The following is a 27,256-nucleotide window of genomic DNA, read 5'->3' as shown; positions in this document are numbered from 1 at the left end:
TTTTGTGGTTCTACACTTATAAATCTAACATTTCACTGCCAGATATGAGTAGTTATGATCCACAAAGCCTTTGGAATAACTTGAAGTTTGTGAAATTCTACTGCATTGAGTACATGCCACAACTTCATTCAATGTGTGGATTTCAATGTCGAGCCCATTTGCAAAGCAGTGTTATATGTCAGTTTTGGAGGTTTAAAAAGTTTTAAAGTGACATTTAAAAGTTGGATTTCTTCAAATCTACGCTGGCAGTCAGGACGTCACAATGCCCCACCGGCTACAATGGTTCTATCCCAGAACACCGAGTCCTTCACAGTAAATGTCCTTCAGGGAAAGAATCTGCCAGCCTAACCCAGCACAGCAAAGTTTAATGATTAGATTTGGATACAAAAGATGGCCTTGTTGGTGGCAAATCTTAGTGCAATTGCATTTTTTTTTTAAAGTTTAAAATGACCTGCACAGTTGGGGGCTTTGGGTGAGTGCTGGAATCTTACATTGGGGAACGGGTTGCGTTGCGGGACCAGGCCTCCCGTTGGGGTTATGGGTGAGTGGTGGAATATTGCATTGGGGGAAACGGGTTACTTTGAGGGAATGCGTGAGTGGTGGAAACGGGTTGCTTTGGGGGGGAACGGGTAAGTGGTGGATTATTGCGTTGGGGATGGAACCCTACGGGACCCACTTGGTCTACTAAACTTTAAAAATGACTAAAAAGTGTAACTTTTTATGTATGCTTGTATGTTCCTGAAAAACAGCCAAAACGGTACACAGTAGTGCTACAATTTTTGGGGCGTCTTACTCACCATTCACCTAGGGTGTGCAGTAGCAAGTCTTGTTCCATTTAACAAAGTGATCCCCAAGTTATTCCCTTCATAAACATTTCTTTACTTTTTACCGTTAACCGCGCTCCTACTTGCCGACCCTGTCAGCCACGCCTGCGAAGTTGGCGGAGGGTTGCTGGCACCGCTATCCGCACGTGTGCAGATGAACACGACAGTCGCACCTGCGCAATGCTCTCACACGTGCCGGGCGCGTCAGCCACGTCCCAATTAAAAATGGCGTCGTCTCGCCGCATGTGCACATTGGGCCCGGTATCCGCAGTTGGGGGAGGGTTTAACCGTCAATGGCACAAGTTTGAACGGGGCAGCCGCACCTGCACAGTGCGGGCCAGTCAGCCATGCCTGCGCAGTTGGGGGAGGCTTGCTGAGCGGGGATCGCCATTTTGACTGAGCATCGCCTTGTGTATAGGTGAGTGGTGGAATATTGCGTTGGAGGAGGGGGACCCAACGGGTCCATACTTTGTCTAGTAACAATTAAAGTCAACGTTTATTATCCAACTCAAATGTATTCAGCTCAATCCCCTCCTCCCTTCAGATGAATAGGCTGCTAATATTCATCTATGCTAACACAACTAACAACGTAAAGTACTAAAGAATTGTATGCAAAGAAACAGTCATGGAAAACTAAAGATAACGCGAGAGAAAGAAACAAGTGGTGCGCACTGACACGTTACAAATGCTCCCTTACCTCTGGGATCTGCCTCAGCCATATATACAAGATCGCAACTTCCAGAACCCGTAGAATGGATTAGATAACCTGTTAGAATGGACACAGCTCTGACTAAATCTTTCTGAGGAGGGAAATCCTGTGAAGAGAGAAGGAACAGTGATGATGAGGTTTTGATCTCTGGTCAGAATGAACTGCAGGTAATTGATGGTAGACAAAAATGCTGGAGAAACTCAGCGGGTGAGGCAGCATCTATAGAGAGAAGTAAAAGGCGACGTTTCGGGTTGAGACCCTTCTTCAGACTGATGTCGGGGGGAGGGGGGTGAAAAGAAAGGAAGAGGCAGAGACAGTAGGCTTGTAGGAGAGCTGAGAAGGGGACAGGAAGGAGAGAGCAAGGACTACCTGAAATTAGAGGTCAATGTTCATGCCGCTGGGGTGTAAACTACCAGATTGCAACTTCCAGCGGTACACCCCACATTACACCCCAGTGATAGTGCTTTAGGCAATTTCACCAAATCCTGACATTTATCCCAGTTCAGTGCCTGTGAAAACTCTTTAATGGTGACTTTTCCCTCTTGTTGATCAGTTGCAAGCCTTCTCGAGAGGACACTTTGGGCAAGACATTCCAGTACTTGCATGCAGCAATAATGAATGAATGAATGGTGATATATTTTCATATCAAGAAAGGAATCTCCAGGTGGTGATGGTCCCACGAGTATACCGTCCTGTTCCCCCTTGGTGGTGGAAGTCTTAGATTTGGGTACTGCAGTACTGTTGGCAGTACAGGTACTGCGATATATTTTACAGATTGTTCTGCTTATGTGCACTGATGACTGAGGGAGTGAATGTTTAGGGGAGGTGGATATTATGCCAATCAAGTGGACACGTACTTCATGGATGGCATAAACATTTTAGTATTGTTTGAGCTGGAGAGCAAATAATTGCTACTCACGCACCTAGTACATGATGGAAAGGCTTCAGGGGAAATTGGGCAGCAGGTTTCTTGCCACAACAAAACTTAGTCTTGGTCCTGTTCTTACAGTATTTATATTGCTGGTCTATTTCATTTTAGGTCCATGTCGACCTGCCTCATATTGTTTCTGGGGGATCCACCAAATTCCATAGACCTGGACTATGAATGGCCCCTCTAATTAGAGATGGTTACTTACTGCCACTTGTACAGCATGGATGTTTTTTGCCATTTATCACTGACTGAACATTGTCCATTTAAATTTCATAGGTTTTGGAGTTGCACACAGAACAAAAATAAAGATCTACACAAGCACATCCCAAATATATTTAATGATTCCAGGGAGTCATGCCAGTGTCCCTGATGTCCCGTGTCCTTGTGCACATCAGTGATCATGACATTAGAATTTAATGACGGTAAGAATAGACTTTCTACGAATGAAGCAGTAATTCTGATACCAATTGTGATATTTTAGAAATGTTTCTCCCTCAACTCCTTGTAGATTTCTCCTCAAACTTTTAGTTATAAAAATATTGTCCTAGAAGTTCCTTGACTACATTAATGAATGATATATGGTGAAGTGTGCCAATGTAATAAAAAAATAATCACATACACAAATAAAACATGCCTGTAAAACAAGGCTTAGAAAATATAAAGCTATTTTCATGCTAGATTGGACAAAAGTAGTTAATTTTTTTGTCAATTAAAAAAAAAATTAAACCTATCCACTGGCTATTTCTCACCTGTATTCAACATGGAGAAAGACATGAGTGTTAGAGAACTCTGGAAAATTAATAGTGATGCCTTGAAGAGTGTCCTCATTACAGAAAAGCTTAGGTGGGGCATCTTGGTCAGAATGGCCAAGTTGGGCCAAATGGTCAGTTTTCATGCTGTATAACTATTACTCTCGGAGGTGCTAGTGGCTTAAAACATAAAGGTAGATCAATCACCAGGACCTGATTGGGCCAAGATCAAGTGTGAAGTTAGGAAATACATTGTGGGGCTACTAGCAGACATCTTTGTATCATCAGGGCCACAGGTAGGGTGCCAGAAGACTGGAGGATGCAAAGAATGCCAGTCTGTTCACTACAGACTGGTGAACTCAACATCAGTGATGGATGTTATTGAAGACATGAGCTACATACATTTGGGAAGACAAACACAGATTGGAATAGTCAGCATGTTTTGAGCATGGGAAATAGTGTCTCATCAATTTGGTTGATATTTCTTTGAAGAAGTGAGTAAGATTGATGAGGGCAGTGCAGTAGACGTTAGTTACATGGACTTTGTCCAGGCACCACATTGGGCAAGTTAGCCAATTGAATACAAAACCAGTTTGAAAGCAGGTTGTGGTAGATGGTTGTTTTTCAGGAAAATGGCCAGGTACAACCAAGAGGGACTTTAACAGGTAGACAAATCAGCACAGTCACGTTAGGCCGAAGGGACCGTTCCCGTGCTTTATAGATCAATGATTCTACTGGTCCTCTTGCAGTCAAAAGAACCAACTTAAAAATGTAAATGCCTCCCAAAAGCTTAAACAAGTCCCATCAGTGGAAAGCCAATTTCAGTGGTCATTGAACAGTGTTAAAACAGCAAAACAGGAAGGCAGATTACTACCAAAAGGTGTCAAGTTGGAAAAAGGGGAAGTACAACGGGATCTGGGGGTCCTTGTTCATCAGTCAATGAAAGTAAGCATGCAGGCCCAGCAGGCAGCAAATGGCATGTTGGCCTTCATAACAAGAGGAGTTGAGTATAGGAGCAAAGAGGTCCTTCTGCAGTTGTATAGGCCCCTAGTGAGACTACACCTGGAGTATTGTGTGCAGTTTTGGATCCCCTAATCTAAGGAACGACTTTCTTGCTATTGAGGGAATGCAGCGTAGGTTTACAAGGTTAATTCCCGGGATGGCGGGACTGTCATATGCTGAGAGAATGGAGCGGCTGGCCTTGTGTACTCTGGAGTTTAGAAGGATGAGAGGGCATCTTATTGAAATATATTGGACACGCTAGAGGCAGGAAACATGTTCCCGATGTTGGGGGAGTCCAGAACCAGGGTCCGCAGTTTAAGAATAAGGGGTAAACCATTTAGAACGGAGACGAGGAAACACTTTTTCTCACAGGGAGTTGTGAGTCTGTGGAATTCTCTGCCTCAGAGGGCAGTGGACGCTGGTTCTCTGGATACTTTCAAGAGAGAGCTAGATAGGGCTCTTAAAGATATGGGAGTCCGGGGATATGGGGAGAAGGCAGGAACGGGGTACTGATTGGGGATGATCAGCCATGATCACATTGAATGTTGGTGCTGGCTCGAAGGGCCGAATGGCCTACTCCTGCACCTATTGTCTTGTTACCATGGGTCTTTGCTGACGAGGTGAGAATTCTGTGCAGTGTTCTTAAATATCAGTTCAACTGATAAATTGCATTATTTTTCAATTTATGGTTAAATTATATTTTGTGCTGGTTTCATCAAGAGCAGGCAAAAATCATTGCAAGAAAAAGTCAGGAACAAAAGGGGATTTCCTGGGCATGATGTGGGTGAAAACACACTTGAATACTCTGTGGCTTAATCAGCTGTGATGTTTGTTATGAGATCACTCTCTCATTTTCCCAATTTTTGGACGGCTGATTAAGTCCTTAATTCTATCAAAAATCCTTCTCAAACATTTTTAACCTTCATTCGATCAGAGAAGATTTGCGAGGATGTTGCCAGGACTCAAGGGCTTGAGCTATAGGGAGAGGTTGAGCAGACTAGGACTCTATTCCTTGGAGCATTGGGTGATGTAGGGTGATCTTGTACCAGTGTATAAAATCATGAGAGGATAGATTGTGTAAACGCACAGTGTCTTGCCCAGAGTTGGGGAAATCGAGAACTGGAGGACATAGGTTTAAGTTAAGGGGGAGGGGGGAGGGGGAGAAGATTTAATAGGAACCTGACAGGCAACTTTTTTTTTTTTTACACACAGAGGGTGGTGAGTATATGGAATGAGCCGAGGTAGGTACTATCACAAAGTTTAACAAACATTTAGACAGGTACATGGATAGGATAGGGAAAATGGGCCAAACACAGACAGGAGGGACCAGTGTAGATGGGACACATTGATCGCCGTGGGCAAGTCGGGTCCAGGGCCTTGTTTCCACGGTGTATGACTGCATGATTCTATGACACCAGGTTCTTGATTAGCATTTCATTTTCTCTCCATAAACCATCTTTACTCGTGATTGCTGGGAGAAAACAATGTTTAATTGAGAAAGGAAACTTGTTCCTCCACTCTTGTTAAAGAAACAGATTTCTCTTATGTCAAATTCCATACACCAAATATTACCTTCATCCTGGTTTCTACTGCAAACTGAATGTCACCGCAACATTACAAATACTTTGATTGTGCTCAGCCCATATCAGATATACAGAGTGCAATTACATTACTTAAATAACATTAATAAACAGGAAGCAGAAAATCCAAGTCCCAATGTCACGAGGAAAGGATTGTGAGAGCAGTGTAAACTTTCAAATCAGTGAACTGGAGTCCACAATCCACATACCCTTCGAGAACGATGTACTCCAATGACACTGGTCTCTGCTTTTAAAAGAGTATTGCATGATGTAATTGGAAAAATACAGGGAAAATTGTATCATATAGAAACATAGAGAAACATAGAAATTAGGTGCAGGAGTAGGCCATTCGGCCCTTCGAGCCTGCACCGCCATTCAATATGATCATGGCTGATCATCCAACTCAGTATCCCGTACCTGCCCTCTCTCCATACCCCCTGATCCCCTTAGCCACAAGGGCCACATCTAACTCCCTCTTAAATATAGCCAATGAACTGGCCTCAACTACCCTCTGTGGCAGAGAGTTCCAGAGATTCACCACTCTCTGTGTGAAAAAAGTTCTTCTCATCTCGGTTTTTAAAGGATTTCCCCTTTATCCTTAAGCTGTGACCCCTTGTCCTGGACTTCCCCAACATCGGGAACAATCTTCCTGCATCTAGCCTGTCCAAACCCCTTAAGAATTTTGTAAGTTTCTATAAGATCCCCTCTCAATCTTCTAAATTCTAGATAGTATAAACCAAGTCTATCCAGTCTTTCTTGTATGTATGACTCAATATGTATGTGTCCGTTACATTGATAACCTCGACTGCAGGTTTGCTGTCTGTTAGATTTCCAGTTACGTACAACAGTCAATGCTCATGAATTTGTACTTGGGTTAAATCTTCCAACTCAAGTGTAGCTGGTAGCTGGGGTCTCAGCAGTATTACACACAAAATGTAGCACAGCCACAGTACATTAACACATGCATCAAATCTGAAGACCGAATTATAAGCACGGCCTTTGCCAGTGCAAATCTAAAATCAGCAAACATAAAAGTACTTTAAATCCGATTTAATTCAACCAACCATTAAGCACTGGAAATACACAAATAAATACACTAACAATTCCTTTTCCTTTCTCTCTTGTTACATGTGTTGGAGGCAAAGTGCAAAGATCCATACTTACAGGGTGTTTCACAGAGTAGTTGATGATCATGTAATCATTGTCTGTGACAAGCCATGACCTCAAAGTAATCACATCCCTATCTTTTAGGGGGCTTGGGCATTTCCCTGTAATGAAAACAAATTATTTTTAAACAAAGTATTCATTTCATTTTATACTTCATCCCTCGTCAAAAGAATAGCTGACAAACCTCATTCCAACCTCCAGTGTTACATTTCAAGTCATGTCAAGTCAAGAGAGTTTATTGTCATGTGTCCCAGTTAGGACAATTAGATTCTTAGTTGCTGCAGCACAACAGAATATTGTAAGCAAAAATACAGAACAGTTCAGTGCAATATACACATAAATGAGTAGATAAAAGTGCAATAGGCTGTTACAGTTCAGTGTCTGTTTGTTGGTGAATTTAATAGTCTGATAGCTGTGGGGAGGAAGCTGTTCATGAACCTGGATGTACCAGATTTTAAGCTCCTGTACCTTCTACCTGATGGCAGCGGAGATGAGTGTGCGGCCAGGATGGTGTGGGTCTTTGATGATGCTGGCTGCCATTTTGAGGCAGGGACTGATGGATCCCTTCGATGGTGGGGAGGTCAGAGCCGATGATGGACTGGGCAGTGGTCACAACTTTCTGCATCCTTTTCTGCTCCTGGACGTTCAAGTTGCCGAACCAAGCCATTATGCAGCCGGTCGGTATGTTCTCTACTGTACACCTGTAGTAGTTCGAGTGAGTCCTCTTTGACATACTGACTCTCTGTAGTCTTCTCAGGAAGTAGAGGGCGCTGATGTGCTTTCTTTATAATTGGATCAGTGTGCTGGGACCAGGAAAGATCTTTGGAAATGTGCACGCCCAGGAATTTGAAGTTCTTGACCCTTTCCACCATAGTCCCGTTGATATAAAAGGGATTGTGGGTCCCTATCCTACCCTTCCAAAGTCCACAATCAGTTCTTTGGTTTTACTGGTACCATTTGGTCAATCTCACTTCTGTACTCTGACTCGTTCCCATCAATGATTCATCCCACAACAGTGGTGTCATCAGCAAACTTGATGATGGAGTTTGCACTATATCCGGCTACGCAGTCATGAGTATAGAGTGAGTAAAGCAGAGGGCTGAGCATGCAGCCTTTAGGTGCTCCTGTGCTGATTGTTATCGAGGATGACACATTTCCACCAATACGGACAGACTGTGGTCTGTGAATGAGGAATTCAAGGATTCATTTGCAGAGGATACGCAGAGACCCAGATCTGAGAGCTTGGTAACCAGCTTGGAGGGGATGATTGTATTAAATGCCGAGCTGTAGTCAATGAATAACAGCCTGACATATGAGTTTTTGTTGTCCAAGTGGTCCAGAGCGAGGTGGAGAGCTAGTGAGATTGCATCCACCGTTGATCTGTTGTGGCGGTAAACGAACTGCAGTGGGTCGTGTTCTTGTCGTGGTAGGAGTTCATATGCATCATAATCAACCTCTCAAAGCATTTCATCACCACAGACGTTAGTGCCACTGGTCGATAGTCATTGAGGCACGTCACCTTGCCCTTCTTGGGGACCTGTATTATTGATGCCCTTTTAAAGCAGAGGGGAACCTCAGACCTCAGAAGCGAGAGGTTGAAAATGTCCGTAAAAACTCCAGGCAGTTGGTCCGCCCAGGTTTTTAGAACAGGCCCGGGTATACCATCAGGTCCAGGCGCTTTCCGAGGGTTCACTCCCCTGAAGGATCTTCTGACGTCGGCCTCTGTGACTGTGACTGAAACACCATCACGGCGAATGGGGGCTCGGGAAGGCACATCAGTGTTCTCCCTATCAAAGCGTGCATAAAACGCATTGAGCTCGTCAGGGAGTGATGCTTTGCTGGCATTTGAGCTGCCTCCTGATTTCGTATTAAAGGGGGTGATGGCATGCAAGCCCCGCCACAACTGCCGAACATCCGTCTCATCCTCCAGCTTGCAGCAGAAGTCTCTTTTAGCCTTTTTTTATGGCCTTACCAAGGTCATATCTGGACTACTTGTAAACCTCTGTATCTCCAGACCTGAATGTCTGGGATCTGGTCTTCAGAAGAATGTGGATCTCATGGTTCATCGAAGGCTTCTGGTTAGGAAACACTCGGAAGGTTTTTGTTGGGGTGCAGCCCTCCACACATTTCTTTATGAAGTCTCCCCCAGTGCCAGGTGGACATCAGCCTGGGGTGGGATGTAGACCGCGGTCAGGATGATGGAGGTAAATTCCCTTGGTAGGTAGAAGCACTTCACAGCCAGGTGTTCCAGGTGTGGGGAGCAGGAGTTGGATGGACTGCCACGTCAGAGCACCACGCAGAGATGGCCATTCAGTACCAGACTAGCTTGTTGGCAGCCGTTTTGAAAGCAGGATGTACCTTTATAATGGAGGCTGACAACCTACAAAGTACTGGGCCACGATTTTAATATCAGAGAACTATACAACTATAAATCAAACCAAGCTCATGTGAATGTTAACGATTTCATGGCACTGTGCAAAGAAACATTTCTTATGGACAACATTTCTTTTTCAGCCACACACCAGAGATAAACAGATGAACCATTTTATCATCTCTTTACTGTTTGAGAGGTTTTACTGTCAGAGAATGCCTTTCGGTGTTAATAAAATAACTTATTTTAAAGGCAATTTATTGTGTGACAAAATTGAACTTTTGAAAACATGATTTGCTATATAAATGCAAGCTGTAAAAAAAAGGTCACCTACATGAAAACAACCAGAGATGAGACCTTCAGATACGTGGCTAAAATGAGTCATTCTTTTCTTGGCAATAGATTTGCAGCAGGCTGACCTCACAGTTGCAGTAACGCAAGCCGCTGTGCTCATGCTGTCTATAAAATACACAAAACTATCAGATGAAGAGTAATTAAATAACAGTGGCTCCTCCATCAAAAACCCAGGAACCTGCTGCGTTTATATTCTATTCCAGGAAGAAAAATCATTGCCACAACCTGGCTGGAGTTGTTATGGCCATATAAATTCCTACCTTAACAATCAAAACTTGTGCAACACAGTTTAAGGGGGACTGTCTCCGTACCCTGCTCAGGATGTTATCTGTAACTGGAAACTTCAGCGAGATTCAGCAGGGGTCCCCCCCCCCACCCCCCCCCCCCCCCCCCACCCAACAAGGGGTATCAATCCTGTTCTGGCGTTGCCCTTGAGGAACTTGCCAATATTTTCTCTCGGTCTGGGAGCATCAAGATATACCATCACTCCCAAGTGGGAATGCAATTAAACCTCTGGCCTCTTCTACTAATGTGGTCTAATGAGGTTTACCTCCCAGACCTTTGAAACAAAGACAAAATCTGCAACAAACTGCAAACCAAAAAGCAAGTCTGATTTCCAGAAAATTGTGCAAAATCATCGGCATGAGTTTTCTCTCTGATATGCAATGACAGATCACATAATTAACTGCAACTAGCTTGCACAAAAACAATACGATGTTCTTCTGTGCAATTATTCAATCTCTGGAATTCGCAAATTCATTGAAATCTTTAACGCAGAAGTCTTAAATTTACTCACAAGAATAATACCCAATATCTGCATTCACTGTGAGTCGTGCAATGTCAAAAGTCTTAATGACTTGCTTATCCCACTTTTCACGGTATTCATTATCGTGTAGCACATCATACACCAGCTCTGCAGGTACATCTTTAATTTCGATTCGACACTGAAAAGGAAAAAATGTGTTGTTAATGCCTCACAATAATCAAGGAGGAACTGTGTTTTGTATACATAGGATTGATAGATGCAAGGTTACACACACAGCTGTGACTCTTGGAATGCAGATTTCTCACTTGCAACTTCATCAGGTGCCAGAACACAATAATTCCAGTTATTTGTCCTTACCCAAGGGATAACCTCAGCTGAAACAATAATCCTTAAAAAAAATCCAGCTGCCCTTCCTGGAAGAACCTAATCTAGCAAAGTAAAATCTGCCCCATCGATTCCATTGGTAAATACAATGCCTTGGGTGAACCACAAAGCAACAGGTCCAATCCTTGTCCATGGGATGTTAGATTTTATTAGCTAAAATATTACTGTGGACGAACTTTCATTATTCCAAAGAATGGTGTTACCCAAGCCAAATTTAGTACTTTAAAAATGTACATTTTAAAACACTTCCTGATTGTAATTATATTTCTTTAAATATAATCACAAAAGTTACTAGTTTGTCCAGCATTCTTTCACAGGTTGCAGTAGTATGGGGAGTGGGAAGGCTTTCATTGCAGGTATCATTGATAATGTTCAGCCTTTATTGTCCAGCAGTAAACATGGTACAGGGAAGGTTGACCAAGTCAATTATAGGATCAAGTTCTCAAACTTTAAGCAGTAGCATATTCAAATAATAAATGAATCATAATTCTCCTGAAGACAACATTGTCCATTCCTTCACAGATTTTAGTTTACTTTAGAGGCACAGATATACTGCCCGACCTACCAAATCTCTCCAGTACTGTGCGTTTTGCTCAAGTTTCCAATGTCTGCAGTTCCTTGTGTCTCAATCATGATTCTCCATTCCCATTCATTACAAATGACCTCAATGTCATGAGCATGAAAAGGAAACAAAATAGCCAGTGTTTACACTGATGTCTGTTTTTGCCTAGAAAATGCACATGGATGTACAGTGTGGATTTACTTACACCCAGCAAGTATAATATCACATGCAATGTCCAGGCTCATATGTGAAAACTGCCCAATTGCAGACAATGACCAGAGGACGAACACAGCAAGGAATCAGCATGGTAGTTGAGATGAAGAAACCAAAAATAAAATATTATTCTATCTTAATTTCTTATTATTTCAATTAAAAAAATGTAACATTTCAATTTCCTTGTGAATTTCTGATACGTATATTAATATTTACTAACCACCTGCAAATCCAGTCCATTTGACATCTTAGCTTTACATCATTTGGAATAGATAATTAATGATTTCCAAATGTTTCAAAGACAAGAGAGGATTTTTTATTAAGTTGATGACTAAACTCAAAAATTACTACCTGTCTTGAAACTCCGACACATGGTGAGCTGCTGCTGACGTGGACAAAAACGCAAGCAGATAAAAACAACAGCAGCTGCAGAGAAACTGCTCCTCCCCCATTGGCATGGAGCTTCAGACAGTAGCTCAACTTGTGCTGAAGGGCTCACTGGAGGCTCCATCTACATTTTACCATATGCCTCAAGCACGACAGCAGCATTTTACTGTCATTTGTGCAAACCCACATTATCACTGCAGTCTGAAGAACAGGATTGAGACTAGCAGTTACCTTGCTTAATAACTGGCATCCCATTTTTCCCTATGCAATGAGGGGTGGTGGAGTAGGTGGTTTCACTTACACATCATGGCAGTTCAGATAAAGAATGCATCAACATTCATTTGCCAATCTCTTTAAATAATACATTTGTAATTTAGTGCATCCATTTACATAGTTTATTGATGTAGATGAAAATGTAAGCAAGTTGTTTTCTGCTACTCTGAGGAACTGCTGCAATTAATGGTTCAATAGTGCTTTTTTGTAAACAGTTCAGTAAAAATCTTACTATACATAGGCACAATCAAACGTGTACAAGACTGAAGAATAGTAGATTACACTGAGACGGTACACAAGAATTGCCTTTTCAGCACAACATGGTGGGTCAACTCAGCGGGTCAGGCAGCTTCTCAGGAGAACATGGATATGTGACGTATCGGTCTGGACTCTCCTCCAGACTGGAGAAAGGTCAGATCTTTAAAGGAGTTACGTTTTTTTTTAAACAGTGTGGTGAATGCCTGGAATTCACTGCAAGGGGTGGTGGCGGAGGCAGATACAATACGGTGTTTACGAGACTTTTAGCTAGACACATGGATACGCAGGGAATAGAGTATAATATCATGAGGGGAATAGATTGGGTTAATGCAATCATTTACCCAGAATAGGGGAAGTAAAAACCAGAGGGCATAGGTTTAAGGTGAGAGGGGAAAGATTTAATAGGAAGCTGTGGGACAACATTTTCACACAGCGGGTGGTGGGTATCTGGAACAAACTGCTAGAGGAGGTAACATGTGCAAGAAGCAACTGAAGATGCTGGTTGAACAAGAGGAGGAACAATCCCACCGCAGGAATGTACTCTCTTCCCTTTAATAAGAACGGGAACAATGACCAGGGCATCATTTTCTGGTTTAGTATGGATTCTAAAATTGTACTTGCGTTGACCAACATGAGTAAAATCCTTGAATCTATACTAAACCAGATTTTTTTTGCCCTGGTTGATCAACCAGTATATAGACACAAAATGCTTGAGTAATTTAGCGGGACTGGCTGATTAACCAGTACGTAGCTGGTCTGGTGGATTGCTCATAATTTAATTGCTTCTGGACAAAACTCCAAGAACCATCATTTCTGTATCCACTCATTCAAAGATAGAAAAAAACATTGGAGGAACTCAGCGGGTCGTGCTGTATTTTGAGTCTATCTTTGGTGTTGGTCAGCATCTGCAGTTCTTTTTTTCACATTATTAATTTATTCTATTTACGTGGCTTGAAATTTAATTTTACTTGCTAACTACTATTTCTGTAAATGCCCATCAGTCCTAAGTTCCCCACATTCTATTTTCAGCCTCTTCACCCTTTTGCAGTTAAAAATAAAGTGTTGCCTTATTTACATTGCAGAGGCCTTACTTGTGGCTCTGTCTTGTATGCCTACCTTTTGAATTTAAATATTTTATTTGCTTATGATGTCAGCTTTTTTAAAAAAAAGTCTTGCAAAGTTTCTTTTCATCCGTAATCTTTGATACATTCCTTTAAACAGTCGCCCAACCAAAGGCAGTATTCTACAATTAATTGGAATCATTTGTTTGGTTTGGAAATGTTTTTGAAATCTTTCACCAATCTGATGTATTTATTGGCTTTGATGGGGGCTTTGGTTATGTTAATGGGAAGGATTGCTGAATCCCTCTTTGAGAAGTACCATGCAATTTATCCATTATCTCCAGAGATGCTGCCTGCCTGTGTTACTCCAGCACTTTGTCTTTTCTTTGTAAACCAACTTCAGGAGTCCTTGTTTCTACACACAACCTTTATTGTTAAACTGATTGAACGGAATATGTTTTATAGTTCATCCATAGGAAACCCTACCAACATGCAGTATTTCCTTAATGGTGTTTTAATCCTTGTATGCTTACTTGTTTCTTCTTACTTTAAGATGTATTTTACCTTGATCAGATCAGGTTTAAAAAAACATTGTTAGTTGTAACAAGATTTACGATTCCTCAAAGAAAAATAGTGTAATGTAAACATTTTCCACTGAACTCTCTACCAATAATTTAAAACCACTTGCTGCAAGTGAAGGCAAACCTTGCTGCAACACCAACATTGGATATTCCCCGAGGATAGACACAAAAAGCTAGAGTAACTCAGCAGGACAGGTAGCATCTCTAGAGAGAAGGAATGGGTGATGTTTCAGGTCGAGGGTCTTCTGAAGAAGGGTCTTCCTCCAAACTCAAAACGTCACCCATTCCTTCTCTCCAAAGATGCTACGTGTCCCGCTGAGTTACTCCAGCATTTTGTGTCTATCTTATTGCCAGAGGAGGTAGCTGAGGAAGGTATTAAAGCAACATTTAAAATGCACTTGGATAAGTACATGGACAGGAAAGGCTTAGAAGGATATGGGTCAAACACAGACAAATGGGACAAGCTGAGATGGGGCATCTTGGTCAGCATGGACAAGTCAGGCCAAAGTGGCTGGTATGACTAATTTTATGTTGCAATTAGATTATGTGGCGTTCTCTGTGCAAGCTGCCCAGTCAAAGCAATTTCAGCTCTTCGACTGTTCAAATATTTGTTCCACTCAAGTGATGTCATGCCTGCTGCCCCGAGGCTGACCTCTTTGTAATTGTGTAGGAAGGAACTGCAGATGCTGGTTTAAATCGAAGATAGACACAAAATGCTGGAGTAACTCAACGGGACAGGCAGCATCTCTGGAGAGAAGGAATGGGTGACATTTCGGGTTGAGACCCTTCTTCAGACTGAAGAAGGGTCTCGACCCAAAACATCACCCATTCCTTCTCCCCAGGGATGCTGCCTGTCCCTTTGTCATTGTTCCCGAGTTGCTCTTTATTCAGAGGCTAGTTGATGTTGGTGGCATGGAGGCCGATTCATAACCTTACAGCACAGAATGTGGCAATTCAGTTTATCTGGCTGCTGCTGACTCACTCAAACATCCTTCCAATTCATCCCACTTCCTCTGCTCTCTTTCCAATAAACCAGCAGTTGCATCACATTTCTCAAATCTTAAAAAAATTCACTGTACAAAGTAAAATTTTCACTTCAGTTCTGGCCTCCCATTATTTGTCCTGTCTGCTAGTTATTGAGACTCCGTGACTGGAAACAACTTCACCGCATCTACTGCTACTCCTAATTTAGGAGGATGTTGCCAGGACTCGAGGGCCTGAGCCATAGGGAGAGGTTGGGCAAGCTGGGACTTTATTCCCTGGACCATAGGAGGCTGAGGAGCCAATCTGATAGAGGTGTATAAAATCCTGAAAGGAATAGATAGGATGAATTCAATCTTTTTACTCCGGGTAGTGGAATCTAGAATCAGAGGGCATATGTTTAAGACGAAGGGGAAAGATTTAATAGAAACCTGAAAGGCAACCTTTTCACAGATGGTGGTGGGTGTATGGAACAACCTGTCAAGAGGAGGTATTTAAGGAAGGTATTATAACAGCATTTAAAAGACACTTGGACAGGTACATGGTTTTGAGGGAACGCAAGCAGGTGGGACGAGCTTCGATGGGTTATCTCGGTCAGCATGGATGAGTTGGATTAAAGGGACTGTTTCCGTGCTGTGTGATTATGATACTAGAAAAATACAAAACATGTGGAGCCAGACAGGATTAGTTTAAATTGGCATCCATCCATAACCTTCATTGATCAAATAATCCCCGCCTCTCCAGAGTCCATGAAGTTGCAACAACTGGCCTAAAGTGCTCAGAGTTACTCAGAAGTTCAATTCAATGATTAGTAAGTACATACCACTCAGGATCACAGACAGTTATGTGTTCCAGGCACCCACGACCCACTGTGTTAAAATAAACTTCCTCCACACATCTCCTTCAAACATTGCTTTGCTCACCGCAAAGTCCTCTAGTCTTACTTTTTTGTAATGCTGTTTCTGTTATGCAGTACAAATTTCCTGTGCCAAAGGAGAATCCATAGATGTGCAAAATAAATGAAATCCACAATTTATTCACATTCAACAAGCTGTGTTGGTAATAGCTTAGCATATGGTGTGAAATTATTAGGGTTTATAATTCGACATTGGATACCTTGACATTTTTCCCGATGATTAAAGAGAATGGAGATAGATTTATGAATAAGATGGATCAAGAATCAAGATAAAACTGCATGCATAGTGAACTTAATTAATTAACAAAATTAAAGCACAGCACTAATCACGTGTATGGATATTTGTTATATGGACTTTTGGAAGGTATTTGGCAATGTATTTACAGAGGCTAGTTATTCAATGTGAAACTTGAGGAACTACAGATTATTGAACTGATAAGGAAATTGGCTGAACAAGGTAGGTAGTTAGCTAAGTTGATCGATAGTGATGGTAGTATCCAAGACTGAAGTGTTTTAGTGCCACAAATAATCACTATATTTATAATCTATGAATGCCCACACTACCACATTTATATATTGCTCCTAATTCCATCATCCTAGTTACACGTTCAAGATTGTTGTCAAAACAAACAAGGGTGCCACTGTAAACCATATTAAACAGATGCCGAGCACTAGAGTACAAGGGATCAGAAGGAATATGTTAGAAGTAATCCCAGCACAGTTGTACAGGCATTACAGCCTCACAGCACCAGAGACCTGGGTTTGAACCTGACCTCGGGTGCTGTCTGTGCGCAGTCTGCACGTTCCCCCCTTTTGGCCGTGTGGGTTTCCTCCAGTTGTTCTGGTCTCCTCTTACATCCCAGGTCATGCGGGTTTGTAGGTTAATTGCTCTATGTAAATTGCCCCTGGTATGTAGGGAGTGGGAAAGTGGGATAACAAAGAACAAGTGTGAACGGGTCAGCGTTAACTTGGTGGGCTGCAGAGTCTATTTCCATTCTGTATCTCCAAACTAAACTAACGTTGCAGGTATGCCTTTATCTACCCTTTTCCATCTACAGTATCCAACATTGTGGTGGTGGAAAGCGTTTCCAGCCTTTTCAAACCATTGCAGCTTCCTTCATCAGACTATTATCAATTGTTTGTAGATTCCAATTTGTCGAATGATTTGCAATGACGTTAAATGGACCAGTTTAGAGTACAAGATAAACAGCAGATTTTTAAACTACATATTTTAAATGCCTCAATTTTGTTCTATTTTTTCTGTTATGCCTCAAGGCCACCAGCCATCTCGGCAAAGACCAAATAATTCAGTATTTTAAACTTATTCTTCGGAATAATATTGCTGCTCAAAATATGCTCATATCTCATCAGGAGATGAGAAGAACTTTTTTCACACAGAGAGTGGTGAATCTCTGGAACTCTCTGCCGCAGAGGGTAGTCGAGGCCAGTGCATTGGCTATATTTAAGAGGGAGTTAGATATGGCCCTTGTGGCTAAGGGGATCAGAGGGTATGGAGAGAAGGCAGGTACGGGATACTGAGTTGGAGCCATGATCATATTGAATGGCAGTGCAGGCTCGAAGGGCCGAATGGCCTACTCCTGCATCTAATTTCTATGCCAGTACTCGGTAACGAGCGATTGGTGATAAGGGAATGCATCTTCGATTTAATGATGCCTCGTATTTCAGGAAGCAATTACAGGATCTAGAATTTCACTTTTTTTTTTAAATCAAGAATGTTAAGGGGATTTGACTTAACTTTCTAAAAAATATTTAGGAAAATTAATAGGATTTGATTGGAAAAATCTTTTTGCTGGCAAGTCATTCCAAGACAAGGAACAGGGGTCAAATATTGGAAGATACACAAAATGCTGGGGTAACTAGGTGGGACAGGCAGCATCTCTGGAGCGAAGAAATGGGTGATATTTTGGGTCTTCAGACATATATTATCATATATATTAGAAATATTACAAACTGGTTTTTCCGAAGGGAAGTTCTAAAACAACTCCAAGCAGTGGATCATAGCACTTTGGAACTCCGAATAATTGTTTGTTAATTATGTGGTCGATATTTGTTAAAGAAATTTAGGGAAATAATGCAAAGATGGGAATATGGAGTAAAGACACAGAAATCTATTGATTTTACTGCAAGGTGTGTCAGGCTCAATAGTCAAATAAGTGTTATCTTGAAATACATTGTACATCTGCTAATTTTTCTAGATGAGTACTATTTTGCAGTAAATAATTAACTGATTACAGAAACCCAAGATATATAGCAGCAATTTAACATCAGAATTTGCATGCAGTATAGGTCAATGGCAGAGCAACTCTACAGGAATGGGCCTAAAGAAATTGAGTTTTGCGAACTGCCAACAAAAGTGTATTCAAGTCAAGCCTTCAATGTAATCACAAGCCTTGAAAATTACAGTATATACACCAAAACAAAACAAATAAAATCCTTCAAAAATACTGATAAAGGATCTGTTCTTTAGGAACATTAAACATTTGGCACTGGCAATTTGTGCCCCGGGTGTTTTTACAGTTGTTTTATCCCGTGTTTATGAATCTTTTCTTTCTTTTTTTTTTATGATTGATCAGTACGATATTCTTCAAAAATTGTGTTTGCTCAATGCAGATGTTAAATATTGGAAATATTCAAACAATATAATTAAATTAACAAAAAAGTTTCATGAATGTATTATTTTTTTTACAGGGAAAAAAAGTGAAGATTTCATTAAGGCTAAACTTTGATGATGCATTATGCACAGAGAATCCATTTGCAGACTCATTTTCACATTTCTGGCAGTTGTCAAAGACAAAACATTGCTACACAAACATCAAATTAAAATTTCCTCGCCAAATACAATTTACCAACAACGGTACATTCTTTGAGTTGTGAAATGTAATGAGCTTTACTTCCATTACTCCTCTCCATTACTTTACTTCCATTACTAAATCCATCTTTGTTATCCCTACAATCCAATTACGCATATGAAACCTTGGACTTTGTGAAGGTTGGCAGATATACAAATACCATGCAAAATGCTTATAAATCCCAGACTGGATTTCTTCTGCAGTACTGTGTACAATTCTGGGTACCACATATAGGAAAATCATCAATGCCATGGAATATGGAACTTAGCATTCGAAAGGGCGGCACAGTGGTGCAGCAGTAGAGTTGTCACCTTACAGCACCGGAGACCCAGGTTTGATCCTGACTATAGGTGCTATCTGCACAGAGTTTGTGCGTTCTCCCGGTGACTGCATGGGTTTTCTCTGTCTGCTCCGGTTTCCTCCCAAAGATGTGCAGGTTTTTTAAAGTTAATTGGCTTCTGTAAATTGTCACTAGTTCATAGGATAGAACTAATGTATGGGTGATCACGGGTCAGAGTGGACACGGTAGGCCGAAGAGCCTCTTTCCACGCTGAATCTCTAATCTAAACTAATGCAGCGTGGCCATCTGGGGCTGGGTAAAATGCATTAGCTGCTTTTATCCTCAGATCACAATTTCTCCCAGTTCCAAATTAAAGCTCAACTGTTTCAGCCAATTAACAGCTAAATAATACATGAGACATGATTTCAAAGTTGCAAAAGGCACATATTTTGGAAATAAGAGAACTAAATAAATCAGAAATCTATTGTAGCTCTATACATTGATGTACTTGGGAAGAACAAAGATTGACGATATAAATAAGATGATGAGTTTTGTTGGAGAGCAGCAAAAAGCAAGGGATTCCCATAAAAAAAACTTTGAATATGGTAATAGGCATTATTAAAGCTGATGAAAATCTAGGCACCTTAACTTCGTGATTATTTGATATCACTGAATAGACATCTGCCGTAATAATAGTTTGACAGAAAAATAAGATGTTGATGGCAGTGACATAAGATTGATGTCAAAAACTTAAGAAATGTCTAAGGCGCAAGGTGAGAATTTGACCTATGAGGAGAAAATATGACAATCTGGACTGGATTGCACAAAAGAGAATTAGAAGCAGATTCAACTACAGGTGCACAACCTTTTATCCGAAAGCTTTGGGACCAGACACTTCTCGGATTTCGGGAATTTTTCAGATTTCGGAATGGAAGATTTTTAGCGTAGATTAGTAGGTAGCGTGGGCGGCTTGGAAAGTCTGGAGCGGCTGCCTCCTCCCCGGAGACCGGGGAATCATTGTAAATCATTGCTTAAATGTTAGCCAATATGGTCAATGCCTTACTGGGTCGCCGTGCAGTAAGCTCCGGAGCGCTGTGGCCGCCGACTCCCAACATGGGGCTGCGGGCGTACGGTCGCGGGCGGCGCTGGATTTGGAGCCACGCAGCCAGGGATCGATTTCGCGGGGGTCCGAGCTCCAACCGGCGCCGCCCGCGGCCGGACGCCCGCAGCCCCAACTCCGCGATGTTGGGAGTCGGCGGCCACAGCGCTCCCGAGCTTACTGCACGGCGACCCGGAAAGGCATTGCCCACTCCCCGCCTCTCTGACCAGGTAGGGGACTAAGAATTAAAGTTTCCCCCTTCACCCCCCCCCCCCCCACCACATAAAAGCCCTCCAAACTAACAGACTAACATTTAAGCAATGATTTACAGATGTTTAAGTGTCTCCCCGGTCTCCGGGGAGGAGGCAGCCGCTACAGTAGTACAGACCTGGGTTGACCATGGGTCGTTTCGGGTCAAGTTTGGCGCCAAACGCGAGCTTTGGTGTGCAGATGACATCCTGGAAAAAATGTCCGGTTTTCGGAGCTTTTCGGTTTCCGGGATTTCGGATAAAAGGTTGTGCACCTGTATAACTTGAAAAAGGAATTGGTGCAGAATTGCCAAATTAATAGCTTACATAACATTCCTTGAACTCCTAATTAAGTCACACTTCATGAAGCAGATTGAAACATTAACATTTAACATGTTTTCATAATAAATAAGTGTTCATTTTCCAACCATGTGGCCCTTTTCTCATTGGTATCTTCATGGTACTGCATATTCAGCAAAATGTCACTGCAATTCTACCCTGATGCACAAATGATAAGCTTCTTTCATTCAAACTAAGTAAACTCTGGGCAGTGGGTGCCTTGGGTTGTTCAACATGAAATAAGAAAATAAAGGCAAAATAGTCATTGCACCTGTACCTGAATGTGCTATTTTTCTTTCTTCCCATGAGTATCAGATTACAAACTCCGACACAGACTGCAATAATGTTCTGTAAATCTCATCCGGTTTTCCTCATCTAAAAAGTTAGTACTAGAGTAACACAAAGACAACAGTTTGAGACCCTTTCACAGAACTCAATTGCCCTCATGACTATCTTCAACCTTTCCAAACTCAGTTGTATCAGATTTCTGCCGTTTCATCTTGTTGACATCAAATACCTGCAAAGAAGTCACCTGTATTCTACCATGACCAATGAATGGCTAATGTGCACACACATCAGATTGTCAATGTCTTCTCTCAGTTCATAATGGTTGGTTAAGCATGACCTTCCATTTAGAAATTCTGATTATAATCTGAAACATTGGAGGCTTTTTCTTTTTCAATAAAGATTTGAGTTTCTTTACTACCATTTCTAATAAGCAAACTTTTTTAAAAAAGGCATGAATTAAATTTTCAGTCGCATTGTTAAATTCAGCAGTATCCTCAGCATTATAAAAACATTAGATTATACCACAGGAACACCAGAGTTATGCCTCTGTTTTCATTGTTTTACAGATGGTGAGACTGAATCTGAGAAATGCCATATGGAGAAACAATTGGGTATAAACTGCCGCATCATGCCTATTACCACAACAGGTCATCAGCTGATGCTATCTCACTGGAACTCAAGTCTGTTCTGAACTGTGTGGATAACAGGGACACATGCGTCAGGGCATCGGAGTGTCATCGACTACAGCTCAGCGTTTAACACTACCATCTGCTCCAAACTCATGATCATGCTCCGACCTGGGCTTCTGTAGCTTCTTTTGCAACTGGATCCTTGACTTCGTCATCGGCAGACCTCAATCAGCAAGGGTCGGTGACAACATCTCCTCCTCACTGACCATCAACACAGGTACACCTCAAGGCTACATGCTTAGCTCCGTTCTACTCACTTTATACCCATTATTGCGTGGCTAAGCACAGCTCCAAAGCAATCTATAAATTAACTGACAACACCATCGTTGTTGGCTGAATTACATGTGGAGATGAGTCAGCGTGCAGAAGTGAGATAGAACACCTGGTTGAGTGATGCTGCAACACAACTTTTTAACACAAGGAATTAATAGTTGATTTCAGAAAGGAGAAGTCAGGAGGAGACCAGATGCCAGTTCTCCTTGGTGGATCGGCAAAAGAATCAGCAGTTTTAAATTCCGGGGTGTTAATATTCAAGTGACTTATCCCGGGCCCAGCGCATAGATGCAATCACAAAGAATACCTCGACTTTCTTAAATGTTTAAACAGATTTGGCATATTACTAGAAAATTCTACAGATGCATTGTAGAAAGTATACTGATATTTTTAAGAAGTATCATGATGGTTGCATCATGGCCTGATATAGCAATTCCAATGCACAGGAATGCAAGAGGCCACAGAGTGGAGAACTCTGAGCAGTCCACCATCTAAAGCATCTACGTGAGGTACCCCTTCAAGGCGGCAGCAACTATCATCAAGGATTCTCACCATCCGAGTTGTGCCCTCTTGTCACTGCTATGAACGGGCAGGAGGTATGGAAGCCTGAAGTGGCAGGCACCATCAGGATCAGGAACAGCTACTTTCCTAGAACTATTAGATTCTTGATCCTGACTTGCACAACCTGAATCCTACCCTGGCAGTGGAATGTTATTGAACACTCCAGCACAATCATAGAATTGTTTTCTTGTCTACTATTGAAGTAATGCACTTTTTTTTCACTGCCTTGCAGAATTTGTGTAACTATAATTTATGACGTTGTGTATGCCTGAGCCTATATGCCTATGATGCTACTGCAAGATAGTCATTCAACCTCTACCTCAACGTACTTGTGCAAAGGTGAATAAACTTGACTTCCTATAACTACAAACAATTTACTTTAACATTCAGTTGATCTGCCCTGCTATGACCAGTGGTATTCTGTACATTCTTTCACTACTTCCAATAAGCATTGTAAATTATCTTCATCTTCCTTTCTATTTCCATTGAGTAAAATATCTCCCTTGGTAAAATCTACACTGTTTGCTTTTGTCACTTAATTAGTTATCAAAACTGTGGAACTCCCAATGGAGTTCACTTCTAAAATTGTGAAACTGAATATATCGCTAGACAAAGCAAGAAGTGGCCATTTAATCCATCACATCTATGTTAACTTTTAAAGCACTCACCAATGACATTACCCCATTTATTTTCCTGTACTAATGCACTCCAAGATGTCCATCAACTTTGCTCTGATTCTCCTTCCACCCATTACACAACAAATATTTTTCAGGAGCCAGTTAACCTAACAATCAGCTCATCTTTGGGATGAGGGCGAAAACTGGAGCACACAGAGAAATCCAACATTCAGAGGAAGAATGTGCACACTCCACACTGGAGAGGGGGATCAAACTTGGATTGGTGTAGTGATGCTGCTGAGCCACAATGCCATTCTTAAAATCAACAAAACATAGAAAAGGCACATCTTGAATGGATCACAAAAAAGCAGGACAAATCAAAGCAGGCAAGCTGCTGCCCAAGTAGAACACATTTTGTGATATTTACTCATCAATAACCCAAATGATGCTCAGTTCGCATCTCGCCAGGACCACTCAACGTGACACAACCTCTACCTGCAAGAGGACAAGCAGATGGGAATAGCACCTGCAGCCTCTCTTCTTCTGCCATTCTTACTTTGAAATTTATTATCATCCCTCCAATGTCACCAGATCCAAATCCTGGAACTGTGAACCATCAACAGTGTGGAAGTATGAGCACCAGAAGGACTGCAATGGCTAAGGATTTACTAGCTACTTGTCAAGGACAAATAGAGGTACACAATAAATGTTGGTTGATATTCCATATTTGATTCATTTAAAATACGTTTTGCACAGTGGACATTCCATTAAAATTACTACAAAGCTGTAAATGTGAAGTTTTTATTAAATTACTCTAGAAAAAATGTTTTATGTAAAAAGTAAACTTTCTGGAATCTTCCGCAGGCTCGAGAGCATGATTGTCAGTGTTCCAAACATCCTGTTGAGTAATGGAGGAAAGATTTGAAAGAGCTGGAGGCTATACATTATTTCTTGAGATCATCACCAGGACACAAACTGATCTTTTTGGGCATCATCCAGGCCAGAGATAAATGATAAATCTTTATTTTTTTAATATTTATTTTATTGGAAGCAATTGTACAAAAAACTTGACTATGTTACAACTTTGTGAACAGCCTCGATTTTAACATTTTCCAAACAGAACATTAAATTAAAATGACGAGGAGAGAGAAAAGAAAGAAAGAAAAGAGAGGAGATATATCCGTCGACCCACCCACCCATGTGCCCACTCACCCAGCCCTATGATCAGTTTCAAATTAGTGTTCAACCATTGTGTTGCTCAAGAAATTCAATAAAAGCAGACCATATTTTTAAAAAATTGTTCCCGGTTTATCATTCAAGACAAACCTAATTCTCTCTAGATGGAGTGTATCCGTCATTTCTGTAATCTACATCTACACTGAAGGGACTGCAGTTTTTTTCCAGAATTTAAGTATACGTTTTTTTGCTGATATTAGACCGTAATCGAGAAAACGTCGTTGAAAGACTGTTAGATTGCTACATGCCTCTGATATTCCCAGTATTATCAATTTTGGGTCTGGCTCTAATGAGATTTTCAGTGTTTTGGAGATGACGCTGAATACTTCTGTCCAAAAACTTTCTATTTTTGTACAAAACTGTGGGTTAAGGTGGCTTCTTGAGACTGACATTTATCGCAAAGAGGAGAAACACCGAGGAAAATCTTGTTCAGTTTGGTTTTTGAGTAGTATAGCCTGTGCAGCACTTTAAACTGTATGAGGCAGTGTCTGGCATTTAAAGAGCAATAGTGGATGTATTGTAAGCTTTCGTCCCATATATCGTTGGAAATTTGTTGACCCATCTCATCCTCCCATGCACGCCTATAAACCTCAGATGATGGGGTGTTGATGTTTTGAAGAACATTGTAAATGTAGGATATCAACTTCTCTGTATCTGCATGTCTATTCAAACACTCATCGAGTTTGTCTGGACCTGCAGAGAAATATTCTTGCCTGTATGTTCTGAAAAAATTATTCGTGTTCAGATCGTATTTCTTGTGCAACTCTTGGAAGGAGGAAAGAGTCCCCTTCCGATAAAGGTCTCCCACATTGTTGATTCCCTTGTTCTTCCATTGGGTGAAAACACCATTTAAAATAGAGGGTTTAAAAGAGGGATTGTTTGCAATAGGAAGAAGGAGAGGCATGTCTCTCAATTTGAGACTGAGCTTCACTGTTTCCAGATACGAAGAAAATCATGGATAGACTTGGGTATATCTCTCTACTCAGGGAATTTAGGAGACAGGACAAGGGGATCCTGTGGAGAAGCAAGCACTTACTTTCAATTTTAGCCAGTTTGCCTGTTGGACGAAGGCTAGATGCAGGAAGATTTTTAATATTTTGCCCGATGTTAGGGAGTCCAGGACAAGGGGTCTCCATTTTCTTTGGATAAAGGGTCGTTTAATTTCCTTTTGTAGTCCCAATTGAAATTAGTAACAAAGGAATCCATTTTTTTGACGAAAGATTTGGGAAGATATATCGGTATTGTCTGGAATAGATATAAAAGCTGCGGGAGAAAGATCATCTTTACAGCATTTAGTCTGCCACAGAGGGAAATGGGCAATATTTGAGGCCAAAGTTCATTGGCTGAAATTTTGTGAATGGAGGGAATTTGTTTTAAACAGAAGGGAAATGGCCCTTGTAACGTAAACCCCGAGGTATCAATTTTTCAGTAACAATTCTAAAGGGGCCGGGTGACGTCTTGTTAATTTATTGGCATAATTTTGCTTTTATTCCAATTAATTCTGTAGCCAGAGAAGGAGCTGAATTGATCTATAGTGGATAGTGAATTTCGGATACTGGTTCGGGGGTTAGTAATGTTAAAAGATACTGTGTACAAAATCATTTTGTTCATAGTGGGTTTTATGCTCATACTTTGACATACTCAGGGATATTGGGATCTAATAATGCCTGGGGACCTAATACTCTCGGCAAGAGGTTCTAATGCGATAGCATCGGGGGAGAAAGGCAAGCAATCGATTGCCCTCTGAATTCAATTTTTAGATGAAAGTATTTGATTGCCTTAGTATTTGGTGTCGAAGTATATCCAGCTTCACCGATGAGATGAAGTTTTCGCCTAATTGGAATTTTGCCCAACGCTAGTGAAAAGAAGACAATTGGTCAAGCTGGTCGAAAGCATTTTCCGCTTCAATGAGATACAGGTGCACTTTTTTAGTCCCAAAGAAATTGGGACCAGACACTTGTCGGATTTCCGACATTTTCGGATTTCCGAATGGAAGATTTTTAGCGTAGATTAGGTAGGTAGCGCGGGCGGCTTGAAAAGTCTGGAGCGACTGCCTCCTCCCCGGAGACCGGGGAATCATTGTAAATCATCTGTTACAGCATTTGGAGGGATTTTATGTGGCAGAGGGGGGGTGAAGGGGGAAACTTTATTCTTTTCCCCTACCTTGAATATGTATGCAATGCCTTTTGTGCAGTAATGGAGGGAAATGGCCGCCGACTTTTAAACAGAAGGGAATATTTCCTGGTAACGTAAACCCCGAGGTATCAATTTTTCAGTAACGGCGCCGGGGCCGGGTGAGTCTTGTTAATTTATTGGCATGGCTGTGAATTTTGCTCACGGCCGGACGCCCGTATTCGGCGGCAATTAATTCTGTAGCCAGCCTTAAGGAGCATGAATTGATCTGTGGCTGCCGACACACAACAGTAAATTTGGGGATGCGGACGTCCGGCCGGGGGTTAGTAATGTGGATTTGGAGTACATTGCCAGGGGTGTGTTGCCGGGGAAATTTTGTTACACCGGCGCCGCCCGTTTAGTATTGCAGCCCCAGCTGGCCTGGGTGGCGGCCACAGCGCTAATACTTCTGCACAGAGGTTCTATGGCTAATGACCGCTCCCCGCCTCTCCGACCAGGTAGGGGACTAAGAACGCAGCCTTACCCACCCCCCCCCCCCCTTCACATATAGGTAA

General features: G+C 41.6%; 1 protein-coding gene across 1 annotated transcript in view; it reads right to left on the bottom strand.

The window, feature by feature from the left end:
- The window catches only part of LOC129702092 (START domain-containing protein 10-like), a 41,934-nt gene that overhangs the window by 6,926 nt on the left and 7,752 nt on the right, over positions 1-27,256 (bottom strand). Inside the window, exons 2-4 of the mRNA XM_055643639.1 lie at positions 10,484-10,631; positions 6,960-7,063; positions 1,522-1,639 (exon numbers count right to left, since the gene is read on the bottom strand). Of these exons, the coding sequence (XP_055499614.1) occupies positions 1,522-1,639; positions 6,960-7,063; positions 10,484-10,631 (370 nt within the window). The remainder of the gene's footprint in view (positions 1-1,521; positions 1,640-6,959; positions 7,064-10,483; positions 10,632-27,256) is intronic.

Source organism: Leucoraja erinacea, chromosome 12 (genome assembly GCF_028641065.1).
Source record: "Leucoraja erinacea ecotype New England chromosome 12, Leri_hhj_1, whole genome shotgun sequence".
NCBI lineage: Eukaryota > Metazoa > Chordata > Chondrichthyes > Rajiformes > Rajidae > Leucoraja > Leucoraja erinaceus.
The sequence above is the reverse complement of the archived record's forward strand: the minus strand, read 5'-3'. Positions and strand labels throughout refer to the sequence as shown.